Source organism: Anastrepha ludens, chromosome X, assembly GCF_028408465.1.
Source record: "Anastrepha ludens isolate Willacy chromosome X, idAnaLude1.1, whole genome shotgun sequence".
NCBI classification, from domain to species: Eukaryota; Metazoa; Arthropoda; class Insecta; order Diptera; family Tephritidae; genus Anastrepha; species Anastrepha ludens.
The window spans coordinates 42,892,849-42,916,455 of NC_071503.1; the positions used below are offsets into that span (position 1 = coordinate 42,892,849).

Sequence of the window (23,607 nt, forward strand, 5' to 3'; positions counted from 1 at the left end):
TCTCCTCGCACAATTCCAGCATCGATGGTATTGTAGTACGGAAGCCTTGGATACATTTAATCGTAGAATATGTACGCATTGTAGACATTGGACTAAAGAACTCGAAGTGATTTAGTAGTCTTTCAACTTTGCCCCTATCATCCCGCTTCAGAGGAGACCTTAGTGGATTTGTTGCCGAGAAATGTTTTCCATCGAGTTCATCAAAAAGATCCAAATAAATTTTGACTACACATCATGTCAATGCCAGATGCTACCGAATCGCTCAATACTTGTGTCCCGCGTGAAACGCTAATTTTTTCGAAAATGCTTGGGTAAATATGGGCCTCCGTCAATTTTGGGCAAATTTTAAAATTGGAATTCCTTCGATCAATATCAAATAACTTCCTAATGACCTCAAAGCTTGCGGCACCATGGCCGGTTGGAATATTATATTTCATAAATATATTACGGATGGACTTTATGAGATGGCAATTGTCAAACATGAAACAAATTTTGTTGTTTTCGTGCATGAAAAAGTGTTTATTTCAGAAATCTTCAATCAATTAAATAAAGTTATATTCGCGGGCCCTTGATCGCAAATCATAACATGTATAGGGTGGGTCATGTAAAATTTGCTTTTTGAATCGGCGATAAAAAAAAACTAATCAATATTTTTTTCAAACTTTTTTTATTTATTTTGACGACTGAACATTGTCATTTATGAATGACAAATAATATCGTTCAAATGACTCTCACGACTGGCTTTACAGTAGGCCATTCGATCAACCCAATTTTTAAGCACATTTGGGGTGTAGGGCAGATCGCCTCCGCGCAGTGCACCCTGGATAGTGCTAAATGATCTGCGGCCTCAAGGGCCTCCTGAACGATGACGACCACTTTTTTTCGGATTTGGACAAATTCTTTTCATACTACTCTTTCGACTATTTCTGACCCCTGTGCTGGTAGTCGCGGCATTCTGTCACCTGAGTATGCTGAGGTGAAACTCAGCAGAAATGGCTGTTGGGCTAATGACGTGACTGCCCCCGTCCCGTTAAAACACTGGCAGGCCTCGGAGTACGTTCCGAATCCGTAGCCATTGGGTTGGCGGTGTAGGTGCGGTTGAGATGACTCCCGTCTTTGTGTCCGGTCTGGCTCTGAACGTATGCCCCATAAGGACATGCGTCAACCCTCGCATGGCCTCCCTGCTACGGCACAGACAACCATGGGACCATTTAAGGACAATTACACACTACGGGGTTGGATAGCGGCTTCGAGTGGGTACCCAACAACAACAACAATGAACAATAACAAAAACAAAAACACAACAATAACAAACAACAACACAACAAACAAAACAATAACCCTGCAGAAAGCTTCAGGGGGTAGCGGGAGTTCGGAACCGAACCCCAAAACCACCTCTCTCAGGACTGGAGGACTGAAATCTTCTCCTAAAAAACCTACGCCCCGGGGGGTAGGCGTCGGAATCGACGTGCAGGGCAGTGATCAAGGGGGACACCGGGGGAAAGTCGGCACCGACTCCCTCAGTTATCTGAGAGGCATTCTCAGACGTTCGAGTGGGCCAGGAAGGTGATCAGAGGAGCAGAGGACGGCAGCGGAAAGGGAGTGGAAGCGAGTGCGCCACACCTGAGCTCGGGAGTAAAAAGGCAACGCTCCCAGGAGGAGGATGTCTCCCAAAAGAAGAGACCCAAGATTGGTGGTGGCCCACCAAAATCGTTTAGCGAAGTCGCTAAACAGGCGGGCTCCATCATTCTCGGGGTGATAGACAGTGGCAGAGAAGACTGCGCTATCACTAGGGAGGAGTGGAAGAGGGTAGCGTCCGCCATCTCCGCCGTATTCATGAAGGTAGTGAGGAAAACCCTGGACCAACCCCAAGCTGTGAAAGTGCCGGATGGCACTACGGTTCGTATAAAAGAATCGTCTGCGCTGACGAACGGTCAACCTCAATGTATAGGGCGGCTGTGGCCTTGGTGGGAGAGGTATGGGAGGGAGCCAAGCTGCAGGTAGGGGACCAAAGGATCTACCTGTACGTCCGCGAGCACGTGCCTGGCTCCCTTCCGAACCCTCTGCTTCGAAGGAGATGGAGGAAATCCTCTGCTACTGCAATCCTACACTTCCCACTGACAATGCCGATGACGTTCGCTCTTTACCGGGGTCCGTCATAAGCATCGGGTCGTTCTTCGACAGGGCGGAGTAGGAGAGGCTTCTGGCCTCGGAAAGCGAGGACGCCGTCCTTGAGGTGATGGAGAGGATCCTGAAGGATGATTATTCTTCAGATAAATCTTCAACACTCTAAGCCGGCGTCCGCCAACCTACTAATCCACCTTGAGCAAGGTGGAGCTGACATAGTCCTAATCCAGGAACCGTGGCTGAGCAGCAACGGCATTTCTGGGCTCAGAACGAAAAGCTACAATCTGGTGGCGTATAGCGGGACAGGTTAACCAAGATCCTGTATACTCATCAGAAAGGAACTTAACGCATTTATTTTGCCTAATTTCAGCAATGAAGACTTTGTAACGGTGAGCCTGGAGGGCCCTTCTGGGAAAGTATGGCTGATGTCAGTCTACATGGCACATGACGACGAGGTGGAACCACCTCCGGTGCTGCTAAGGAAAACCCTGGCCGAAGCAAAACGCAGGAAAATCGGCGTTATTATAGGCACTGACGCGAACTCCCATCACACCTGCTGGGGAAGTTCAAACATCAATGAAAGAGGTGAGTCACTTTTTGATTATATTCTAAACGAGGACTTGTTTATTTGTAACAGGGGTAAGAACCCCACTTTCATTACCGCACCCAGAGAGGAGGTGCTTGACCTCACTCTGGGTTCTTCTCTAGTGATAAACCGAATCTCCGATTGGAAGGTGCTACATGCTCATTCCTTCTCGGACCATAGGTACATTCAGTTCTCTCTGGCTGAAACCCGTCCAATAAGATCCCCCTACAGGAACCTGAGGAGGACGGACTGGGATGCATACAACAGAAATTTACTGAACCTACTCCCCAAAGCACCGAGAGGAAATAAAGATCTATCGGAATAAGCGATCGACGAACTGGTGGAGACTTTCACCTCAGCTTGCAACAATGCCCTGGAAACCTCTTGTCCAACAAAAGCTTTTCCCAGGAAGGAAAAACCGCCTTGGTGGACAGCGGAGCTCTCTGAGCCTAGGGCCTCATGTAGGCGCCTTTTTAATAGGGCTAAAAGAATAAGATCTCCCTCGGGATGGGAGCGTTATAAGGCAGGGCTAGGAATACATAAGTCCGAAATTAGGAAAGCTAAGACGGACTCTTGGAGAAGCTTCCGCGAGCGCGTAGAGGGCTGCCATGAGTCTTCCAGATTTAGACGAGTATTCACGAAGAGTTCCGCTCCCTTGGGGTACTTAAGAGACGAATTGGGACGTTGGGCGATGAGCAGCGAGGAGTCACTAAAGTTACTTCTCGACGCCCATTTTCCGACGAGCCCAGCACCTGCAGCACCGGCCTGGAAAGCAGTTCAACCTGCACTCGAGACCGGGGCTGGTTGCTGGATAAGCGCCGCCTGTCTTGGGCCATTGACTCCTTTAGACCCTTCAAGTCGCCTGGTCCTGACGGCATCATTCCTGCACAACTGCAAAAATCAGTGGAGGTATCATGCCGTTGGTTGAGCCCTATCTATGCAAGCTGCGTAGCCAGGGGCTATATACCAAGGTCATGGAGGGCCGTGAGGGTTGTCTTCATACCCGAGGCAGGCAAGTGCTCGCATGTCTCCCCTAAGGACTTCAGGCCAATCAGTCTCTCATCGGTTTCGCTAAAAACCCTTGTGAGACTGATTGACCTGCACATAAGAAGCGAAATTCCTCGGGGTCGGTTGTCGCATACCCAACATGCTTATTGCAAGGGCAGACGGTGGAATCTGCCCTGCACACAATTGTGAAAGAGATTGAGGAGTCTCTTTCTCAGAAGGAGCTTGCGGTGGGCGCCTTCCTCGACATCGAGGGGGCTTTTAACAACGTCCTCCCGGAGGCAATCACCAAGTCTCTGGGTAAAATGGGGGTCGAAATCGACCTGATCAGATTTATCTATAAAATGCTTAGCGACAGAACTGTCGCGGCAGAATGGGGCGGCATCTCCATTCACCGGTAGGTGAGTAGGGGCACTCCGCAAGGTGGTGTTCTCTCGCCTTTCCTCTGAGTCGTTGTCGTAAATGACTTGCTGGACGAGCTGGTGAAGGGGGGCTGCAGGGTGGTTGCCTACGCGGATGACGTCACATTAATCGTAAGAGGAAAATTTGTGGATACTCTGTACAACCTGATGCAGGGATATCTTAACGTAGTTGTTAGATGGGCAACGGATTGCGGCCTGTCGGTGAATCCTCTTAAGATGGAGCTCGTCCTATTTACGTGGAAACATAAAATACCCAGAGCTCAACTTCCCTCACTAGGGGGCGCTCCTCTGATGCTTTCTGACAAGGTGATGTACCTAGGTATTATCCTTGACAGCAAGCTTACATGGAAGCCCAATATTGAGGAAAGAGTGAGGAAGGCAACAATCGCCTTGTATGGGTGCAAGGGCGCAATTGGCAAAAGATGGAGCCTTTCGTCTAGAGTTGTTTTCTGGCTATATAATACTATTGTAAAGCCTATCTTGTTATATGGAGTCTTAGTCTGGTGGAACTTACTAGAGAAGACGAGAGAGTTCAGAGGTCGGCACTCATTGGAATCAGTGGGGCGCTTCGAACGACTCCTACTTTGGCGCTCAACGCAATGTTAAATGTGGTACCCGTAGACATCGCAGGCAGAATTGTCGCTACACGTACCGGATTCAGACTGAGGGGCTGGAGCTATAAGCTCAACCTCACTTATGAGCGTTCTAGCATCCTTAGAAACTTCGAGTTCATCCCTCTGTCAACAGACCAGTGTATACCCTCGTTTAGTCTAACCGAAACATTCTCCACTCTCATCCTGTCAAGGGAAGAGTGGACGGAGAGCTACACTTGGGGGCAGGGTCTGGTGAACTTGTTCACGGATGGATCGAAGTTGGAAGGAAAGGTTGGCGGAGGAGTCTTTTGCGAGGGGCTCCCCATCAGACTCAAATTCAGGTTACCGGACCACTGCAGTGTGTTCCAGGCGGAGGTAGCCGCAATCAGGGAGGCAGCTGATTGGCTGCTCAAATGCGTACTAACAGTCAAGAAAGTAAATATTTACTCCGACAGCCAAGCGGCAATAAGGGCCCTCGGGTCTATGACGGTGCATTTGGAATTGGTCAAAGGAATATTTGACCTCACTTTCGACAGCGTCCGAATTCTTTGACATCAGCCTCATCTGGGTTCCCGTCACAGCGACATTGCGGGAAACTGCGAGGTGGATGAGCTGGTCAGACAAGGGACATGTGAGGTGATTTCGCGAAGGGAGAAAATTGGGATCCCCCTGACTACCTGCGGTCTGCTCCTGGAAAGATGGGCATCGCGCCAACTCAGCGAGCACTGGGCAAATACACAAACGTGTAAGGTCGCGAAATCCTTCTGGCCACGTGTGGACCGGAGGCGCTCGGGCGAGCTTCTGAGGCTGACAAAATATCAGCTTTCCAATCTAGTGGGTTCTCTCACAGGACTCAATGCGCGAGGAATGCATGCTTTGAGACTTGGCTTTTTGCGCTGGATGTATGGAGGATGAGGTGGAATCATCTCAGCACCTTCTCCTTAGCTGCCCTGCTCTGGCGGGGATCCAGGCATCTTGGCAATTACTTCTTTGCCACGCCTGCTGATATAGCTGGCGCTGACATTAAAAATCTGATGAATTTCAGCAGCAGCACAAAGCGGTTGACGCAAACATATTGATCATCACCACCTCTCCCCGCCCTCTCCCTGCATCCCATTAGTCTTTCCCTTTCACTTCACCTCACAATGGTATCACAAAGTACGAATCTCTCTTCGTCCAAGTGCGCTCACTCCCTGGGCAACCATACCAACCAAATCTAACCTAAGCACATTTTCGATTGCTTGGGCTCCAATTTCATGAATGGCAACCTCGATTTCGTGTTTTAAAGCAGCAATCGTCTCTGGAAGGTTCGCATAGCATTTGCATTATATAATATTTGGCTGGAAAATCACAACCAGCGATTGCACCTTAAAGTAAATAAAGTTTTTGTTTATCGCACCATTACTCGTTACACAGTTACTGGTAGCATTGCGAAACGTCATGGAGTTGGTCATCAAAGGAGTGCAACTACACGTGAAATGAATCAAAAAGTGAGGTAGCGACTTGAGCGAAATCCCCGACGAAGTCCCAATCAAATGGTTAAAGAACAGAAAATATCTGACCCAGCTTCCGCCGCATACTGAAAAATGATCTCAAAGTCAAGCCTTTCAAGATCCAAAAGGCGCATGATCTTACACCAAAGCAGCAACAAGTCAGACTATAGAGAGCGAAGGAGTTGCTTCGCTTGGCCGAAACCAGTAAATTTTCGAACATTGTGTTTTCTGAGGACAAAATTTTTCAAATTGAGCAATTCGTAAACTCCCAAAACCATAGGGTTTTTTTGACCGACCGTTCATACGAGAATTTGAACCATCGATTGGCCACCAGTAGGCAGCACCCGCCACAGGTAATGGTTTGGGTCGTTGTAACCGCAGTCGTAGGCAGACAATCACTTCGGTGGCAGACCATGGACGTTGCAACAGAACTCGGCACCGTCTCACAAAGCTCGATTTTACCAAGAATGACTAAAAAACAACGTTCCGAACTTAATAACAACCTCACAATGGCTCTCAAATTCACCAGACACGAATCCGATGGACTATTTTTTTAGGTCATTTTGGAGAGTAAGGTCCGAACTAAAAGATTCACCAGTCTGGAGGCGCTGTAAGGCGCTGGTTTTTCATGTTATCATGTTTAACATTCATTATTACATTGACGTTAGCCTCGTCTTTGAAAGAGTGTGGACCGATGATTCCTCCTGCTCATAGATCGCATCAAACGGTGGTTTTCAATGGGTGTAATGGCTGTTTTTAAATGGCTTCGGGTTGCTCTTCAGTCCAAATAGGGCAATTTTACTTTGCACTTTTCACACAGCGTCGATTTTCGTAATGCAATTGTAGGCTTTGTAAACCATTTTGAGGTGTAAGTCTTCCCGCGATGAATTTCAATTAATACTGAAAAAAAATTATGTATTATATTTAGTTTGACAGTGGTTTGACAGTAGTCTGTCAAAACACCCTATTGCAAAAGTATAATACCTCCAATATGATTACCCTTTATATCAGGAAAATTGAGTGTTCTCCGCTTTTGGTTATGTTAATGGTTTGAAGCAGATTTACGTGTTTTGAAATGCCGGCACTAAGCGAATCAATATTTTGCACCAAGGTGGTGGAGCCTTTTTCTGCCTAATGCAGGACATTTACAATCTGGTCACCCTTTATTTTTGCACACATATGAATTTTTCCTTTACCAACAGAACGCGCTATTTCTTCCTTAAGTTGGAGTGCAAACGTATATTTGTTGTACCTGAGATATCTATTGGATTTAAAATTTTTATTTATTTATTTACCAAGCCAATAAATATAATAGATTCTGTAGGCTAAGTAGACATATTATATTTTAAGGGAAATAGGCATTAAGTAAAAAACAAAAAAGTACAATTAGTATTAATAGGTGAATATAGGGTGGGCCATGTAAAATTTCCTTTTTGAATCGGCTATAAAAAAAAACTAATCAATATTTTTTCAAACTTTTTTTTTATTTTGAAAATTGAACATTGTCATTTATGAATGAAAAATAATGTCGTTCAAATGACTGCCACGACTGGCTTTACAGTAGGCCATTCGATCAACCCAATTTTTAAGCACATTTTCGATTGTTTGGGCTCCAATTTCATGAATGGCAACTTCGATTTCGTGTTTTTAAGCATCAATCGTCTCTGGATGGTTCGCATACCATTTGTCCTTAACGGCTCCCCACAAAAAATAGTCCAACGGGCTTAAATCACAGCTCCGAGGCGGCCAATTGATATCGGAATTTCGGCTGATTATTCGGTTTTCAAAAACGGTAGCCAGAAGTTCGAGTGTAACTTTGGCAGTGTGACAAGTTGCATCGTCCTGTTGAAACCAAATGTTGTCCATGTTATCTTCTTCAATTTTTGGAAACAACTCGTTGAGCATGTCACGGTAACGCTGGCCATTTACTGTAACCGCGCCTCCTCGCTCATTTTCGAAAAAAATGGCCGGATGATGCCGCCAGACCAAAAACCGCCCCAAACAGTGACTCGTTGTGGATGCATTTGCTTCTCTACAGTTACGTGAGGATTTTCTGAGCCCAAAATCCGACAACTTTGCTTATTGACGTAGCCACCGATGTGAAAATCAGAAAAGATGAAGAAGACTCACCACTTTGGAAATAGGTTTTCAATATTTCCCAATTTTGTTCAAGCGTATATGGTCCCATTTCGTAAATGTCAAACCTTTAAATAAATTATGAACACATTTGACATGTCATTTGCGTTACCATTCTCAAAAAAATAGGTCGTTCAAAAAGCAAACGCTATATGGCCCACCCTGGTTGTGGTTTCCAATTAACGCACCTAGGCCTGCTGTAGGTTCATTGTGATACCACCAGGGCTGTTTCCCCTACTAACTCTACACTGTCCTAATTGAACCAACCTGTGGCTTTAATGTATCTAACAATCTTTGTTAGTTTTAAATTGGATTCTTCTGCCAAATTATTCAAAAATCTTTTTCCCAGAATATTAAACCTTCTTCTACCCAGAGCCCTGCACCCGCATAGAAAGTGTTCTACAGTATCTTCTTATTCAATGTCCTTACAGCTTCTGCAGTAGTCGTTATGGAGAGCTCCCAGTCTGCAAATTAGTTAGTTTGGCAAATCGTCAATGCATTCTTTTACTGTTTTCGAGATAATATTAGGCGATTGAAGTGATTTTAGGGCCGACTGACTATCTGAGTATATATTTATTTCTCTTGTAGTTAGGACACTTTTCTTTAGGACCAACAGATTTTCCCTGATAGCCGCAATTTCAGCTTGAAATACGGGCTGGCTCTTATCTCCTCAAAGTGAAAGCCTCCGCCTACATCTTCATTGAGCTTGGAACCATCAGTGTAGATACTCCACTTCTATTGTCTATTACGCCATTGTCCCAATCTTCTCTCCTTCGGAAAGTTGTAGTAAAGGATGTATTTAATTTAGCTCTGTTTAGTTACAAAATTCTGTTTTATAGAATATGAAGGGGAGTTACTCTAGTATATTTCCGCGCCCTTTTCTATTAGTGGCTAAGTCTGAAGATTTTTTGTCGCTAGTTGTTTGCAGTAAGCCTCAACCGTTAATAGATGAAGTATGACATTCATCGCTGCCGTGGGCGTAGTCTTTAGTGCCTCGCTTATGCAGAGACTAGCACCCCTTTGAATACTTTCCATACGTTTTATTATAATTTTTTTCTCAAGCGTCGATAAAGACCAAGACACCGTATGTAATGATTGGTCTTGCCACTGATGTACGTATATATAGCTAGTGTACTATTTTCGGGCTTAAGCCCCATTCTTCTCCAACTAGGGTGAGGGGCTTAGAACAGGTATCTTGTGTTCCCTAATGAACAAAATTACTTCTGTTTTTTTGGGACTTACTCCGAGACAGCACGATTCCTACCACCAAAATCCCCTTATTAGTATTGCAACATTATCTGCATAGGCCATGACGTGTGTCCTCCTCTCCTCTAGATCCTTTAACAATCGGTTCATTGTCAAGATCCACAGCAGTACACCCCCCTGAAGGGTACCTCATCTGACTGATGTGCGTAACGTCGAGGGGCCCAACGTCAATATTACGGATTTGCCTAGTAGCAACTGTTCGATTTCGGGAACTATTTAAGATGTTGTTAAAAGCGCCCTCTATATCTAAGAAGGCTACCAGAGAATACTCTTTATAATTGTAAAGATTTATCTATTAGTGCTGTCTCTGTAGATTTACCTTTAGAATTAGCATGTTGTGATCTCGCGAGTAGGGACGGTATCAAGCCTTCCCTTATAAAAGTGTCTATTAATCGATTTAACGTTTTAAATAGAAAGTAGGCTAATGGGTCTGAAGTCTTTAGATCTCGTGTGCAAGCTCTTACCGGCATTTGGTATAAAATCGCCATAGATTCTCTCCAACATAGGGAGACGTAATTCATTTGTAATGTTACTCGGAATATGGTTGTTAACCATTTCATAATGTTGCACAGCGAGTATGTCATCTGGTCTTATTTCTTTCTAATAAATTTTGTGTCTGTTTGGCTCCGTTGAACTGCTTCCTACACTTCTCTTGTAGTTTTTTCAGTTCGCTGGCTTATTTTTCCCCCTATACTTAGTTAATGGGTAAGCAAAGTTTGGTCCATGTTATCTTAGGTCTCTTTATGAAAAATATTCTAAATTTGAATAGGCGATATTTTGAAAAAGAAAAATCTATCTCAAAAATTTTAAGATTTTATTAATCTCAATTAAGGTAGTAATAGGAGCATTTCGAGCATAAAGAGATTTTAAGAGACGAACATAGAAAGACTCCGAACTATGAAGAACTCTAGGCGGAATATTAAAGAAAACCCTCTGGAGGAAAATCCTCCGAAAAGCGTACATTATAATGACACAGAGACCAAATGAATGATATATACTCAGGTTTGGAACGCACAAACGCCTTATACAAAAGCTTCAGCGTATTAGGGTAGGAGAAATCAGTGCTATTACGCCTAATAAAAGCAAGTAGAACGTAAAGCAAAAGTAAGCTTCGAATAAAATATTTCACCAGAGTCTCTAATTTCACGTGACAGTGGCGCTCAAGATAAATGATAAGAGGTGTCAACAACAGGGGCACGCTTTGAAAAGGTTATTTGGAAATTATTTATGTTCAGCGATAGACGATTATTGACACACAAGTTACTGAAATGATCTAAATCAATTTGCATCAATTCAGAATCGAGAGAGCTAGTGATCGGTTAATAAATCATAACGTCATCTGCATAAAGCAGTAATCTTGCGAAGAGCGGAGGGTATATTGGGAACATATGTTTTCGAATTTACAAAATTCCAAAACGTTTTGGATTCGATTTTATACAGGGTGGCTGATGAATTTTGCTACATTAAGAAACTCAAATAACTTTTTGACGTGATAACGTCTTATAATTCGATTTAACAGGCTGCACGCACGAAAAAATGTGTCGTTACCTTGCTCATTAGTGTTACCTTGCTCATTAGTGTTACCTTGCTCTTTAGTGTTACCTTGCTCTTTAGTGTTACCTTGCTCTTTAGTGTTACCTTGCTCATTAGTGTTACCTTGCTCTTTAGTGTTACCTTGCTCATTAGTGTTACCTTGCTCTTTAGTGTTACCTTGCTCATTTGTCGTTACCTTGCTCATTGCATTGCATGAACTGCAAGCGAAAGCGCGGAACGAACGACGGCAACGTTCGACATCTTGCTCTCTCCTACTTAAGTGAGCGTATATATGTATGTATATGCGCATATGTACATATATAAATTCACGTATTTGTATTTGCATATGCCTTCTTATTGATTATTATTAATTTGATTCACTTGAAGAATTTAAAATAAAACCAAGTTTGTTAATAATACCTGTTGTTTTAATGTTATAATTATTAATTTTTTGACGTGATAACGTCTTATAATTCGATTTAACAGGCTGCACGCACGAAAAAATGTGTCGTTACCTTGCTCATTAGTGTTACCTTGCTCATATTAGTGTTACCTTGCTCATTAGTGTTACCTTGCTCATATTAGTGTTACCTTGCTCATATGTAGTTACCTTGCTCATTAGTGTTACCTTGCTCATATGTAGTTACCTTGCTCATATTAGTGTTACCTTGCTCTTTAGTGTTACCTTGCTCATTAGTGTTACCTTGCTCATTAGTGTTACCTTGCTCTTTAGTGTTACCTTGCTCATTAGTGTTACCTTGCTCATATTAGTGTTACCTTGCTCATATGTAGTTACTTTGCTCATTGCATTGAATGAACTGCAAGCGAAAGCGCGGAAGGAACGACAAAGCAAACAAAGCAAACGAACGGCAACGTTCGACATCTTGCTCTCCCCTACTTAAGTGAGCGTATATATGTATGTATATGCGCATATGTACATATATAAATTCACGTATTTGTATTTGCATATGCCTTCTTATTGATTATTATTAATTTGATTCACTTGAAGAATTTAAAATAAAACCAAGTTTGTTAATAATACCTGTTGTTTTAATGTTATTATTATTAATTTTTTTATTATATATGAAGGAAAAAATGTATTTTAATATTTACCATATACCATATAAGATATGTTGTCTATACTAATATTATAAAGAGGAAAACTTTGTTTGTTTGTAATGAATAGGCTCAAAACTACTGGACCGATTTTAAAAATTCTTTCACCATTCGAAAGCTACATCATCCACGAGTAACATGAATTATATTTTATTTTGGAAGTAGGGCTCGAGATATAGGTCAAAACGTGGACCCGGGTAACCTTCGGATATGTATGTACAATATGGGTATCAAATGGAAGCTGTTGGTGAATGCTTTAGTCCAGAGTATTTTTCATGCCGTTGCGTGACTAGGGTCTCGAGATAGAGACCAAAACGTGGACCCTAGAATGTGTTTATACAATATGGATATCAAATGAAAGCTGTTGATAAGTGCTTTAATACGGGGTAATTTTCATACCTATTGATGACTAGGGTCTCGAAATATATGCCAAAACGTGGACCCGCCGGGTCTTTGAACCGAATTAAACCAAACTTACACACATTGTTAAGTAGGTATTGAAGATGATTTCCGTATAGTTTGAATACCTATTGGTAGATAGGGTCTCGAGATATAGGTCAAAACGTTGACCCGGGTAACCTTCGGATGTGTATGTACGATATGGGTATCAAATGGAAGCTGTTGGTGAATGCTTTAGTTCAGAGTATTTCCATCCGCTCCGTGACTAGGGTCTCGAGATAGAGACCAAAACGTGGACCCTAGAATGTGTTTGTACAATATGGATATCAAATGAAAGCTGTTGATAAGTGCTTTAATACGGGGTAATTTTCATACCTATTGATGACTAGGGTCTCGAAATATATACCAAAACGTGGACCCGCCGGGTCTTTGAACCGAATTAAACCAAACTTACACACATTGTTAAGTAGGTATTGAAGATGATTTCCGTATAGTTTGAATACCTATTGGTAGATAGGGTCTCGAGATATAGGTCAAAACGTTGACCCGGGTAACCTTCGGATGTGTATGTACGATATGGGTATCAAATGGAAGCTGTTGGTGAATGATTTAGTTCAGAGTTTTTCCATCCGCTCCGTGACTAGGATCTCGAGATAGGGACCAAAACGTGGACCCTAGAATGTGTTTGTACAATATGGATATCAAATGAAAGCTGTTGATAAGTGCTTTAATACGGGGTAATTTTCATACCTATTGATGACTAGGGTCTCGAAATATATGCCAAAACGTGGACCCGCCGTGTCTTTGAACCGAATTAAACCAAACTTACACACATTGTTAAGTAGGTATTGAAGATGATTTCCGAATAGTTTGAATACCTATTGGTAGATAGGGTCTCGAGATATAGGTCAAAACGTTGACCCGGGTAACCTTCGGATGTGTATGTACAATATGGGTATCAAATGAAAGCTGTTGGGGAATGCTTTAGTACAGAGTATTTTTCATGCCGCTCCGTGACTGGGGTCTCGAGATATAAATCAAAACGTGGACCCGGGTAACCTTTGGTTGCGTATGTACAATATGGGTATCAAATGAAAGCTGTTGATAAGTGCTTTAATACGTGGTAATTTGTTATGTTATGTTATGTTATGTTATGTTATGTTATGTTATGTTATGTTATGTTATGTTATGTTATGTTATGTTATGTTATGTTATGTTATGTTATGTTATGTTATGTTATGTTATGTTATGTTATGTTATGTTATGTTATGTTATGTTATGTTATGTTATGTTATGTTATGTTATGTTATGTTATGTTATGTTATGTTATGTTATGTTATGTTATGTTATGTTATGTTATGTTATGTTATGTTATGTTATGTTATGTTATGTTATGTTATGTTATGTTATGTTATGTTATGTTATGTTATGTTATGTTATGTTATGTTATGTTATGTTATGTTATGTTATGTTATGTTATGTTATGTTATGTTATGTTATGTTATGTTATGTTATGTTATGTTATGTTATGTTATGTTATGTTATGTTTTGTTATGTTATGTTATGTTATGTTATGTCATGTTGTGTTATGTTGTGTTATGTTGTGTTATGTTATGTTATGTTATGTTATGTTATGTTAAAGTATATTATGTTATGTTAATGTTAACTCATTCTCTATATCCATACAAAATATCTATCAAACAAATAAAATTAAAATTGTCTTTTGAAAAATGCAACCATTCAATCAGTATTTTCTTATGACGTTATCACGTTAAACTATCGTCAGTAAACCGACTTTACAGACCACCTCTTTTTTTTAGTGTATGGAATTCATTTATTTTTTTTCAAGTTGAAGGTCATTAAATTTTATTAAATGTAGCTTAACTAGTTTTAAAAATAATTGAATTTAAATGCCCCCATGCTCGTTGACACAAGTGCGGCATCTTAGTAAAAAGTTGTTCATTGCTGCTTTGAGAGTTGCGACAGCAATAGCCGCAATTGTTGCCCGAATGGATTGTTTTAGTTCATCCAAATTTGTTGGCTTTGTTTTATAAACTTCTTGTTTACATAAACCCCACAAGAAAAAGTCAGGTGCAGTAAGGTCAGGCGACCTGGGAGGCCAACGAAACTCGGAGTTTCTTGAAATCAGTTTATTGGGAAATTTTCGTCGCAACTCTGTCATAACAGTCTGGGCTATGTGAGACGTTGCCCCATCTTGTTGAAACCACACAGAGTTGAAAGGAATTCTCTTTCGGCGTAGTTCTGGATAGAAAAATTCTTTCAGCATTTTCAAATAACGGTCTCCAGTAACCGTAACGGTGTGACCATTTTCTTCAAAAAAATAAGGCCCGACAATACAGCGTGAAGAAACCGCACACAACACTGTCACGCGAAGAGGATGCAATTCCGTCTCGTGGAGTATCTGTGGGTTAGAAGTACTCCATATTCGACAATTTTGTTTGTTCACATTGCCGTTTAAATCGAAATGGGCCTCATCAGACATGAAAAGGCAGTTTAACATGTTTTGGTCTTCTTCCACCATTTGCAGGATCTTCTGGCAAAATTCCAAGCGAATCGGCAAGTCTGCTGCATTCAGTTTGTTAACCATTTGAATTTTGTAGGGAAATAAGTCTAAATCTTTGTGCATTATTGTTTGCAAAGACTGTCGGCTGACACCAAGTTGAGCAGATAAGCTTCTTGTTGAAACCCTTGGATTGCTTTGTATAGCTGCAGCTACAGCAGCGATCGTTTCCTCCGTTCGAACTGGTGGGTTTCGATGATAAGGCCTTCTTGCGACTGTTCCTTGCTCAGCAAAATTATTCAGCAGTCTCATTATGGTTCATCTGCTCGGGGGATCGCCGCCAAACATCCGCCTGTACTCTCTCTGTACCAAAACTACGGACTCCAGTGCGTGATAGCGGCGGACTATCCAAATTCTTGTTTGCGTGTCCCAGTTATCAATTTTAATAAATTTTAAAGATCAATCTGCAAATTAAAACAAAAATGGAACAGATAACTTAAAAAGAAAACAAGTTATTAAATTTTTTTTGGTAGCGGCTTTCATCAGCCACCCTGTACTTTCTTCGAAGCTTAGAACATAGTTCCAATGCAAAATTTTATTTAAGCGGACGAATTTCTTACCACACTCTTTCTACAGAGCAAATAAAGTCGAATTTTTAATTTTTTTGAGTTTACGGAGAAATTTGTTTTACTTGTTTCGAAGTTTAGTCAATGAAAATGCTGCAATGTCAAAGTACTTTATATTGCTTTTTTGTTACCGGAAGAAAAACACTTTTACAAACGTTTACCACAGCAGTTCTAAAAATCTCGAAACACTTAGAAATGTCGAGAGGCTGAAACACGCAATTTCAGCTAGTGTTTCGCAAAATGACGCAGCTTAAAATTAAACAAACATTTAAATTAAATTTACTCATATTCTTGCTCAAGAACTAAAGTTACATGATAATAATAGCTAGGGCACAATCAAATATGGGAAAATTTACGCTTTTACTTAAAAATATCAAACCTAAAGTGCGACCAAGTCTGTTAGGAAAACAGTTAGCTTGCAGGATATCAGCACTTAAGAAACTATGAACTAGGTATATTTCACTAAGACAATTGACAACGAAGGCGATAAGAGCTGATTTGGATAAAGTGCTTGACCAGTTGATATTGCACAATAGTCCTCGCTGAAAAAGTATTCGTTCAACCATCTCTCGATGACGACAATAATGTCATATTCTTGATGTGAACTAAAAAGTCTTACAAGCTGAGGCTTGGTTATAATACCAGACATGTTTTTTATTTAGATTTTTAGGCGCCTGTCCCGATTGATTATCATTCTACATCAGTTGAAACACGTAGTTTTTTGGCAGGAGACTGAACGGGGGAACGAACACGTTGGTAGCCCGCAACTAATAACTACTAATAACTTAGAGTAACAGTTTCCGTTCACGCCAATTTTGAAAATAACGCTTTTCTTCGGTGGAACACCTTTCTTGATAAGACTGTAGCAAAAGATGGAGTTTTCTTTAAAACTAGTGTATTTAGCAATATAATATTTAAGAGATGATCAGCAGTTCCTGAAAATGAATTTTTGGCATTTCTTTAATTTTTGCTGTTGGAAGACCCGAGGCTATCCTAGGGATTTCGCAGGTTTCCTTCGGTGTTAAAGTCGTCGCAGTTTTGCCATTGTAGTTCTTACCATAAGAAACACCTTGTTTCACGTAAAGGTCCACAACGTTAGGACAACAGCCAATCTTGTTTGCAATTTGGCGAATTGAAAGTCCCTCCGCGGTCATGATATCGATTTGTCCTTTTTGGAGATCGGTTAAGCCTTTCTACTTTCCCATTTTATTAGAATTAAGAAGATTTCAACAAGACACAATGAATGCTTAAGAAAACGATCCCTTTTCACAGCTTTATATATATATATTTAATTGGCGCGTACACCCTTTTTGGGTGTTTGGCCGAGCTCCTCCTCCTATTTGTGGTGTGCGTCTTGATGTTGTTCCACAAATGAAGGGATCTACAGTTTTAAGCCGCCTCCGAACGGTAGATATTTTTATGAGGAGCTTTTTCATGGCAGAAATACACTCGGAGGTTTGTCATTGCCTGCCGAGGGGCGTCCGCTATTAGAAAAATGTGTTTCTTAATTTTGGTGTTTCACCGAGATTCGAACCGACGTTCTCTCTGTGAATTGCGAATGGTAATCACGCACCAACCCATTCGGCTACGGCGGCCGCTTTAAAATTTTCCCAAGCCTTTTATATCCTTTTTCTAATTTTATTGAAAACTGTGTTTGTAAAATCTTAGGCAATGGAATTGAATTTGAGGGGCATCGGCCTGTGAGATATGTTACAAACACACTATTGATAATTTTGTTTTTAAGTTATAAAAAATTGAAAGTATCTGCTTTAACTTTTTTTTGTCGGGACATCTAGCAAGTGCAGCACTCAGACACAATTAAATCCATTGTACTACACTTTTAATTTTCTTTAAATCTACCCGATCTTCTAAGAAATATGAGTAGATCTTGGGGTGCTAAGGAGCCAAGGTGATCGCTTCTTAACACATCAGTGCCAAAAACCTCAGACCTGATTCAAACCTCACAAGCTGGGCCGAGCTAATTGTCTGAATAGCCTACCTTTTCCATGTGCTTCGCCCATAGAAAGTGTCCCGTCATCAGTCCAATCAGCTGTTTGCAGTCTCTTCTGCTTAATGACGGGAGGATTTGCGACAGTCGACAGGTAACATCAGTTTAGTCCATTTGCAGCCTCTCTCAGCCTGTCAAGCTCGCTTGTGGTTTGTAGTAAACCATTTGCTACCCGTGGACCCATGTTAGCATAAGGCTATTATATCTACCGACATAGTTCAGCCTGGATTTACAGGACTCGACTACCCCTGATGTTGTTGGGGGTTGTCTAACGCCATAAGCGCAGCTTGGCTGTCGCTGCAGACACATATAGATCTGCCTCTCCATCGGTTTTCCACAACAAAGTTTATCGCTTCTTGAACAGCATACACAGATGCATGCATTCCAAGCGCAAAGTGCAGCTTTGTTCTGCTGGAATCCACGTACACCCCAGAGCCAGAACCGTGCTCGGTCCTGGAGCCATCCGTTAAAAAGCGAAAACTGTGAAAAATTTTCAGTGATTTCTGAAGATAAATTTTATATAACTTTACTTAGGGGGAAGCGCGAATAAAACCGAATATTGCCTGTGGAAGCGAGATTAAAAACTAAACCGCACTCGTCCGTTTAGCAATTCAAAAGTGGGTTTATTTTACTATGTTCTGTCCTTATATTTTGCCTAAAACTAAGATAAAAGAAATAGCGGAAATGGAAAAACAGTACGTGGAGAGTTAGAGAGAGTATGTAGTTAAGCAAATAGCAATCGGAAGACCGGAATGTATAGCTGTAGAAATAGAGTCAATGATAGAAAGTAAATGGAAACAGGTAAAAAAGGGAGCGAAAGCGAGAATCAGTAATGTAAAAATAGAAAATAACTTAATATTAAGCTTAAATATAATTTACAGTTGCAAATTTTATTTTATTCATTTACATTTCCATATTTATAAATTTTACAATATTTTATTCATTTAAATAACTATCAATTATTAATTTATTATTAATCTTTATTTATTAAATTCAATTTTATATTATTTTATTATATTAAAGTAATCTTCCAGAATCTGGCTTGACACTGCTGCGGTGGCACGTTGCCTTCGTGGACAACGACGAGTTGGCCTGGCTGGATGTTGGGCTACAGGTGCATCCATTTCTGGCGCTGCTGAAAGCTCCAGAAGGTAGCTCATCGACCACGCGCGCCAAAATTGTCGCTTGAGAGAGCAAACAAGCTGCCATCTCTCTTAGCAGCCGCTGGGGTTGTCGGGTACCTTCTCCGGTGGCAAAGCTCGCAAAGGGCAATCGATTAGCAGATGCGCCGTCGTTGGGGTTGTTGCTGAGTGGTGCGAGCGGACGGGAGTTAAGTACTGCTTCTATTTCGACGAGTAGCGTTGCGGTTTCTTCGGCGCTTAACAGCGCGTTGCCTACGGCGCGCACCAGCAGATGTTTGGCCGACTTCACTGCTGCTTCCCACAGGCCGCCGAAGTGGGGTGCCTTCGGAGGTATGAAGGCGAAGATGAATCCTTCGTCGGCGGCGTATTGGAGAATCTCCTCTTTCTAGGCCAGAAAGGCCTCCCGGAACTCCCTCGACTTCCTCTCTGCTCACACAAAGTTCGTCGCGTTGTCGCAGTACATTTTGACTGGCATCCCTCGGCTCCCAATGAACCTTTGAGAGCGAAAATAAATTTATCAGCAGTTAAATCAGTTACAAGTTCTAGATGAACTACTGCCTTTGAAGCGAAACACTCGAAAATGGCAATATACATTTTCACGGGAGGGCGACCGCGATTTTTTAAGGTTATGTGAATGGGCCCGCAATAATCTACCCCACATATTGTGAAGGGCCGTTGGGCGCGTAATCGATCATCGGGTAGATTGCCCATGATCTGACCTTGCAATTTTGGCTTATAACGAAAACAGTGAATGCATTCGACTACAGGCTTCTCGAGCATTTACCAGCCTTTTTTTCTCACAGAAGCGCTACCAATGCCTTTGGACCGGCATGGTGATTACAAAAATGTAGGAACCGGATGTATGCCTTCACAAAGTGCGAATTTTTGTGTAAAGGGAACTTAGCATCATAGGGGATTGGCGCGTTAAATAAACGGCCACCTACTCGATTCAGATTAAACGATAATGATGATTCCGAGTGTTCATGCAGAAATGGAGTTAATTTCAGCAAACTTGAGGGAAGTACGTTATTTTTCGATAATTTATTAATTTCATCTCTAAATTCAAAATGTTGAATTATTTCGACAATTTTAAGGAAACTCAATTGTAATTCCTTAGCCTTCCTCACTTTTTTGTGAGATGAGAACCTTTCAATTATTTCGAGAAGTGGATTTGCATTGGCATTGATTGCAATTAACGTAATTGCGTTCTTCTTCTTCTCGAGTGCTTCTTGTTCTGGAGAGAGTCTGAAGTTGACATTTTTTGGCCATGTAGCAGGGTCTTCTAGGAGGAACTGTGGACCACTAAACCATATTGAATTACCCAATTCGTCCACGGTACAACCCCGAGACACTTGATCCGCTGGATTTTGTTTTGTGGGTACATGACGCCACTCTTGGATCTCGGACACTCTATTTGCGTAGAAAGTTTGCAACGACGATGGATACGTTTTAATCCAACGCAGAACTATTTCGGAGTCTGTCCAGAAAATTGTTTGTTCTATTGGTCGACTCAACATTGGTAAAATTCTTGACCATAATTTGGCAAGAAGATGGGCTGCCGAGAGCTCTAAACAGCGGTGCTACTCTAGACTTTGAAGTAAGCAGCCTGCATTGCGTACCACTAGTGGATTGGCTACGTATATATACGCAGCAGCCATACGCTCTTATTGAAGCGTCGGAAAAGCCATGAATTTGACTCTGTATTTACATACCGAGGAATGCTAATTGATTGAAGCTGTAACAAATTGGCTTTAAAGTTCAGCCAGCTAGTGTCAAGCCGCAATGGAGTCGACTCATCCCAGTTTAGCTTTTGAATCCAAAGCTCTTGTATTAAGATTTTAGCTTTGGTAACTAGCTGGGCTAATAAACCAAGAAGGTCAAAGAGGCGAGCGGGAACTGATGAAATATTACAGAATAGAATTATCTTCCAGAATGAAGCGAAAAATTTCATCTTTCGGCTGTCATTCCGAATGACTTTGGAACCGGGTGGATGTTTGGCTTTATTTTTGTCGCTTAGCGTTTGCAGACACCGTGTGGCGAGAAATGGTGCAGGTGCAGTGCAGTATATTACGGTGTTTAGTCGAAAAATTTGCAAATGCTCCGATGGATCCTGCCTCCACACTATGAGCTGGAAGTTCCTGTCGTCTTCGTGCCCCTATATTTGACGATACATCTTCGTGATGTCAGCAGTCATGGCATTTCTGTGCAATCGGAAGCGAAGGAGGGTCGAAAAGAGCTCCTCTTGAACGATCGATCCGACCACCAAAGTTTCATTCAACGCAACTTGTGCTGATGTCCGACTCGAAGCATCAAAAACTACGCGCAACTTGGTAGTTGTGCTCTGCGGTCTTAACACACACTGGTGCGGAAGGAAATAGAGCGGTTCACTCGGGAGTCGATTATTTGTTGGACTCATATGCCCCAATTCGAGATACTCTTGCATGAAGTCCAGGTACATTTTACGAAATACTGGATCTTTCAGCGTCTTTCTCTCTAGGGCTTGAAACCGCCGGGCTGCGGTTTCATACGATTGAGCGAATAATTTACGGTCGGTTTTGAAAGGCAGTCTGACTTGAAGCCTTCCACATTGTAAAACCTGTGTGGTTCTCGAAAAAAATTCCTCACATTTGGCCTGCTCTGGAATCAGTGTGGAGTTTACTTGTGCAGGTATTTCTTCCAAATCCGATAATTTTCGGATTGTAGCATCAATGCTAGCAACACTTTCTTCAAATTGAAATAGTGTGCTACTTACTTGGGTACTGGAGCTATTATTTGTGGCATACTTGTCTGAAATTATCCAGCCTAGCACTGTTTTTTGCAGCGTTGGCTGCTTGGGCTGGTTCTGATCTGACCCACCGATAACAGATCAAAGAATATTTCAGCTCCTAAAAGTATGTCTATTTTCTGACATTTGTAGAAACTTGGGTCTGCTAGTTAAATACAATACTTTGTGGAATTTTCCAGCCATTTGTGTTTACAGTCCGATCTGGGTGATTGACTGATATCGAACGCGTTACCCAAAAGTCCGCCGAAAACTCAAAATTGTTGATCCTCGATTTTATATATGTTTTTAGTTTGCCTTGGACCTTTTTATTTGAATCGCCAATTCCAACTATATTTAGAGCGAATTTTTCTTTCCGGATTCGCAATTTCTGCATAAGCCGGAGTCAAGCAATGAGAACCGGAGTCACGTAAAGCTCGCGCTTGCACGTAAACACCGGAGCTGGCCTTAACATTAATTACGCCTGTAGCTAACATGACTCGGTCAGGCAAGCTGCTAATATGCATGGCCTGTGACGTCGAAGGGTGCGGCTCGGTCTCAAAGGAGATCGGATATATATGCAACATGGTGGGATGCGAACGGTTGCATACACCACAGTGATTTGCTTTGCACATTGAGACCGTATGTCCCTTGCGCAAGCAATTTATGCACAGGGAAATAGGAAATTTGCAATTTATGCAAATTCAAATCTTTTAAGTGCAGTAAGCCGGCCAGCTATTGAATAATGGTCCTTAGAACCACAATGAAGGTAAGTCGGCAGTTTGGAGTGTCGCAGTTGTTGATTTTTTGTTTTCTGCCGCGTATCTTCATTGTTTGTCCTTGGTTGGCACGAGGAAGCTTCTTCAGCTGATAGATGCTTGTATCTCTTATTTAGCATAGCTTCACACTCAGCCCAAAGCGGCAGCTTATCATAGTCAAGTTGCTCCTCCCACTTTGACCGAGTAGTGGTATCAGCCTTCGACATGACTATGTGAATCAATATCGCATTTGAAATAAGATTATCGTCACCCAGCGATAAAAGGGAGTCATATACTGCAGACACGGTTTCAATCATTGATCGCAAAGATGACGCAGAAGGCCTTTGGATTTTTGACAATTCAAAAAGTTTCGACACTGGGTTAAAAAATATCAGGTATTTAATGTCATAAACCTTTCTGAAGCTTGCCAACGCCTTTGGATAATTGTCTTCCGACATTTGGAAGGACTTCACTGTGCCTAAGGCTTCACCGGATAGACATGATACTAAATGATTAAATTTTTTAATATCCGTCATTGTTGAATCATTGTGCACGAAACTCTCAAACAGACTCATAAAGTTTTTAAATTCGTAATATTCTCCTTTGAATGTAGGTAACGACATGCTTGGTAGTCGCGAGCTGTGAGGTACAATAAAAGATGTTTCGGCAATTGGCGATTTATTTCTCGCCACAATCGACTTTATAATGGACTTTGTTTCTACAATTAAGTTCTCGAACTCTCCACGGGCAATGTCTTCTTCGCCGATTTCTTCAATTTTCGACTGACATTTCATGAGTTTTTCGCTGTGGGAGTTCAATATGTCGAGTCGGCACTCCAATTCGATTGGATCTAGCGACATGGTCTTTTTAAGCATACCCGTTTTTAAGCGAACTATGCTATTTTTTGCAACAATTCTCTGAACAGTTCTAAAGACTTTAAGTCCATCATGTCCCTTCTTGGAGAGACACTTGAAATAGTCGACATTGGTTTACTCATGTTTTGAGATTGAAGTTCGCTGCTTTAGCTTGTGGCTTTTGTAAAATACAAACGGTTCTGGAAGTTTGCCAGCACAAAAACGAAAGCGATAAATAGTGAAATATACAATAGCTGAAAC

The 23,607-nt window shown here is 41.6% G+C and overlaps 1 protein-coding gene across 1 annotated transcript; it reads right to left on the reverse strand.

The window, feature by feature from the left end:
* Positions 1-22,428: 22,428 nt before the first annotated feature.
* Positions 22,429-23,352, reverse strand: LOC128869992 (uncharacterized). Its single transcript, XM_054112585.1, has one exon. It carries the CDS (start codon positions 23,350-23,352, stop codon positions 22,429-22,431), a length of 924 nt encoding a protein of 307 aa, XP_053968560.1.
* Positions 23,353-23,607: the final 255 nt, after the last annotated feature.

Bases quoted from the DNA above. Each gene is read 5' to 3' on its own strand.
- LOC128869992 (XM_054112585.1), bottom strand. From the start codon at position 23,352: ATGTCGCTAGATCCAATCGAATTGGAGTGCCGACTCGACATATTGAAC.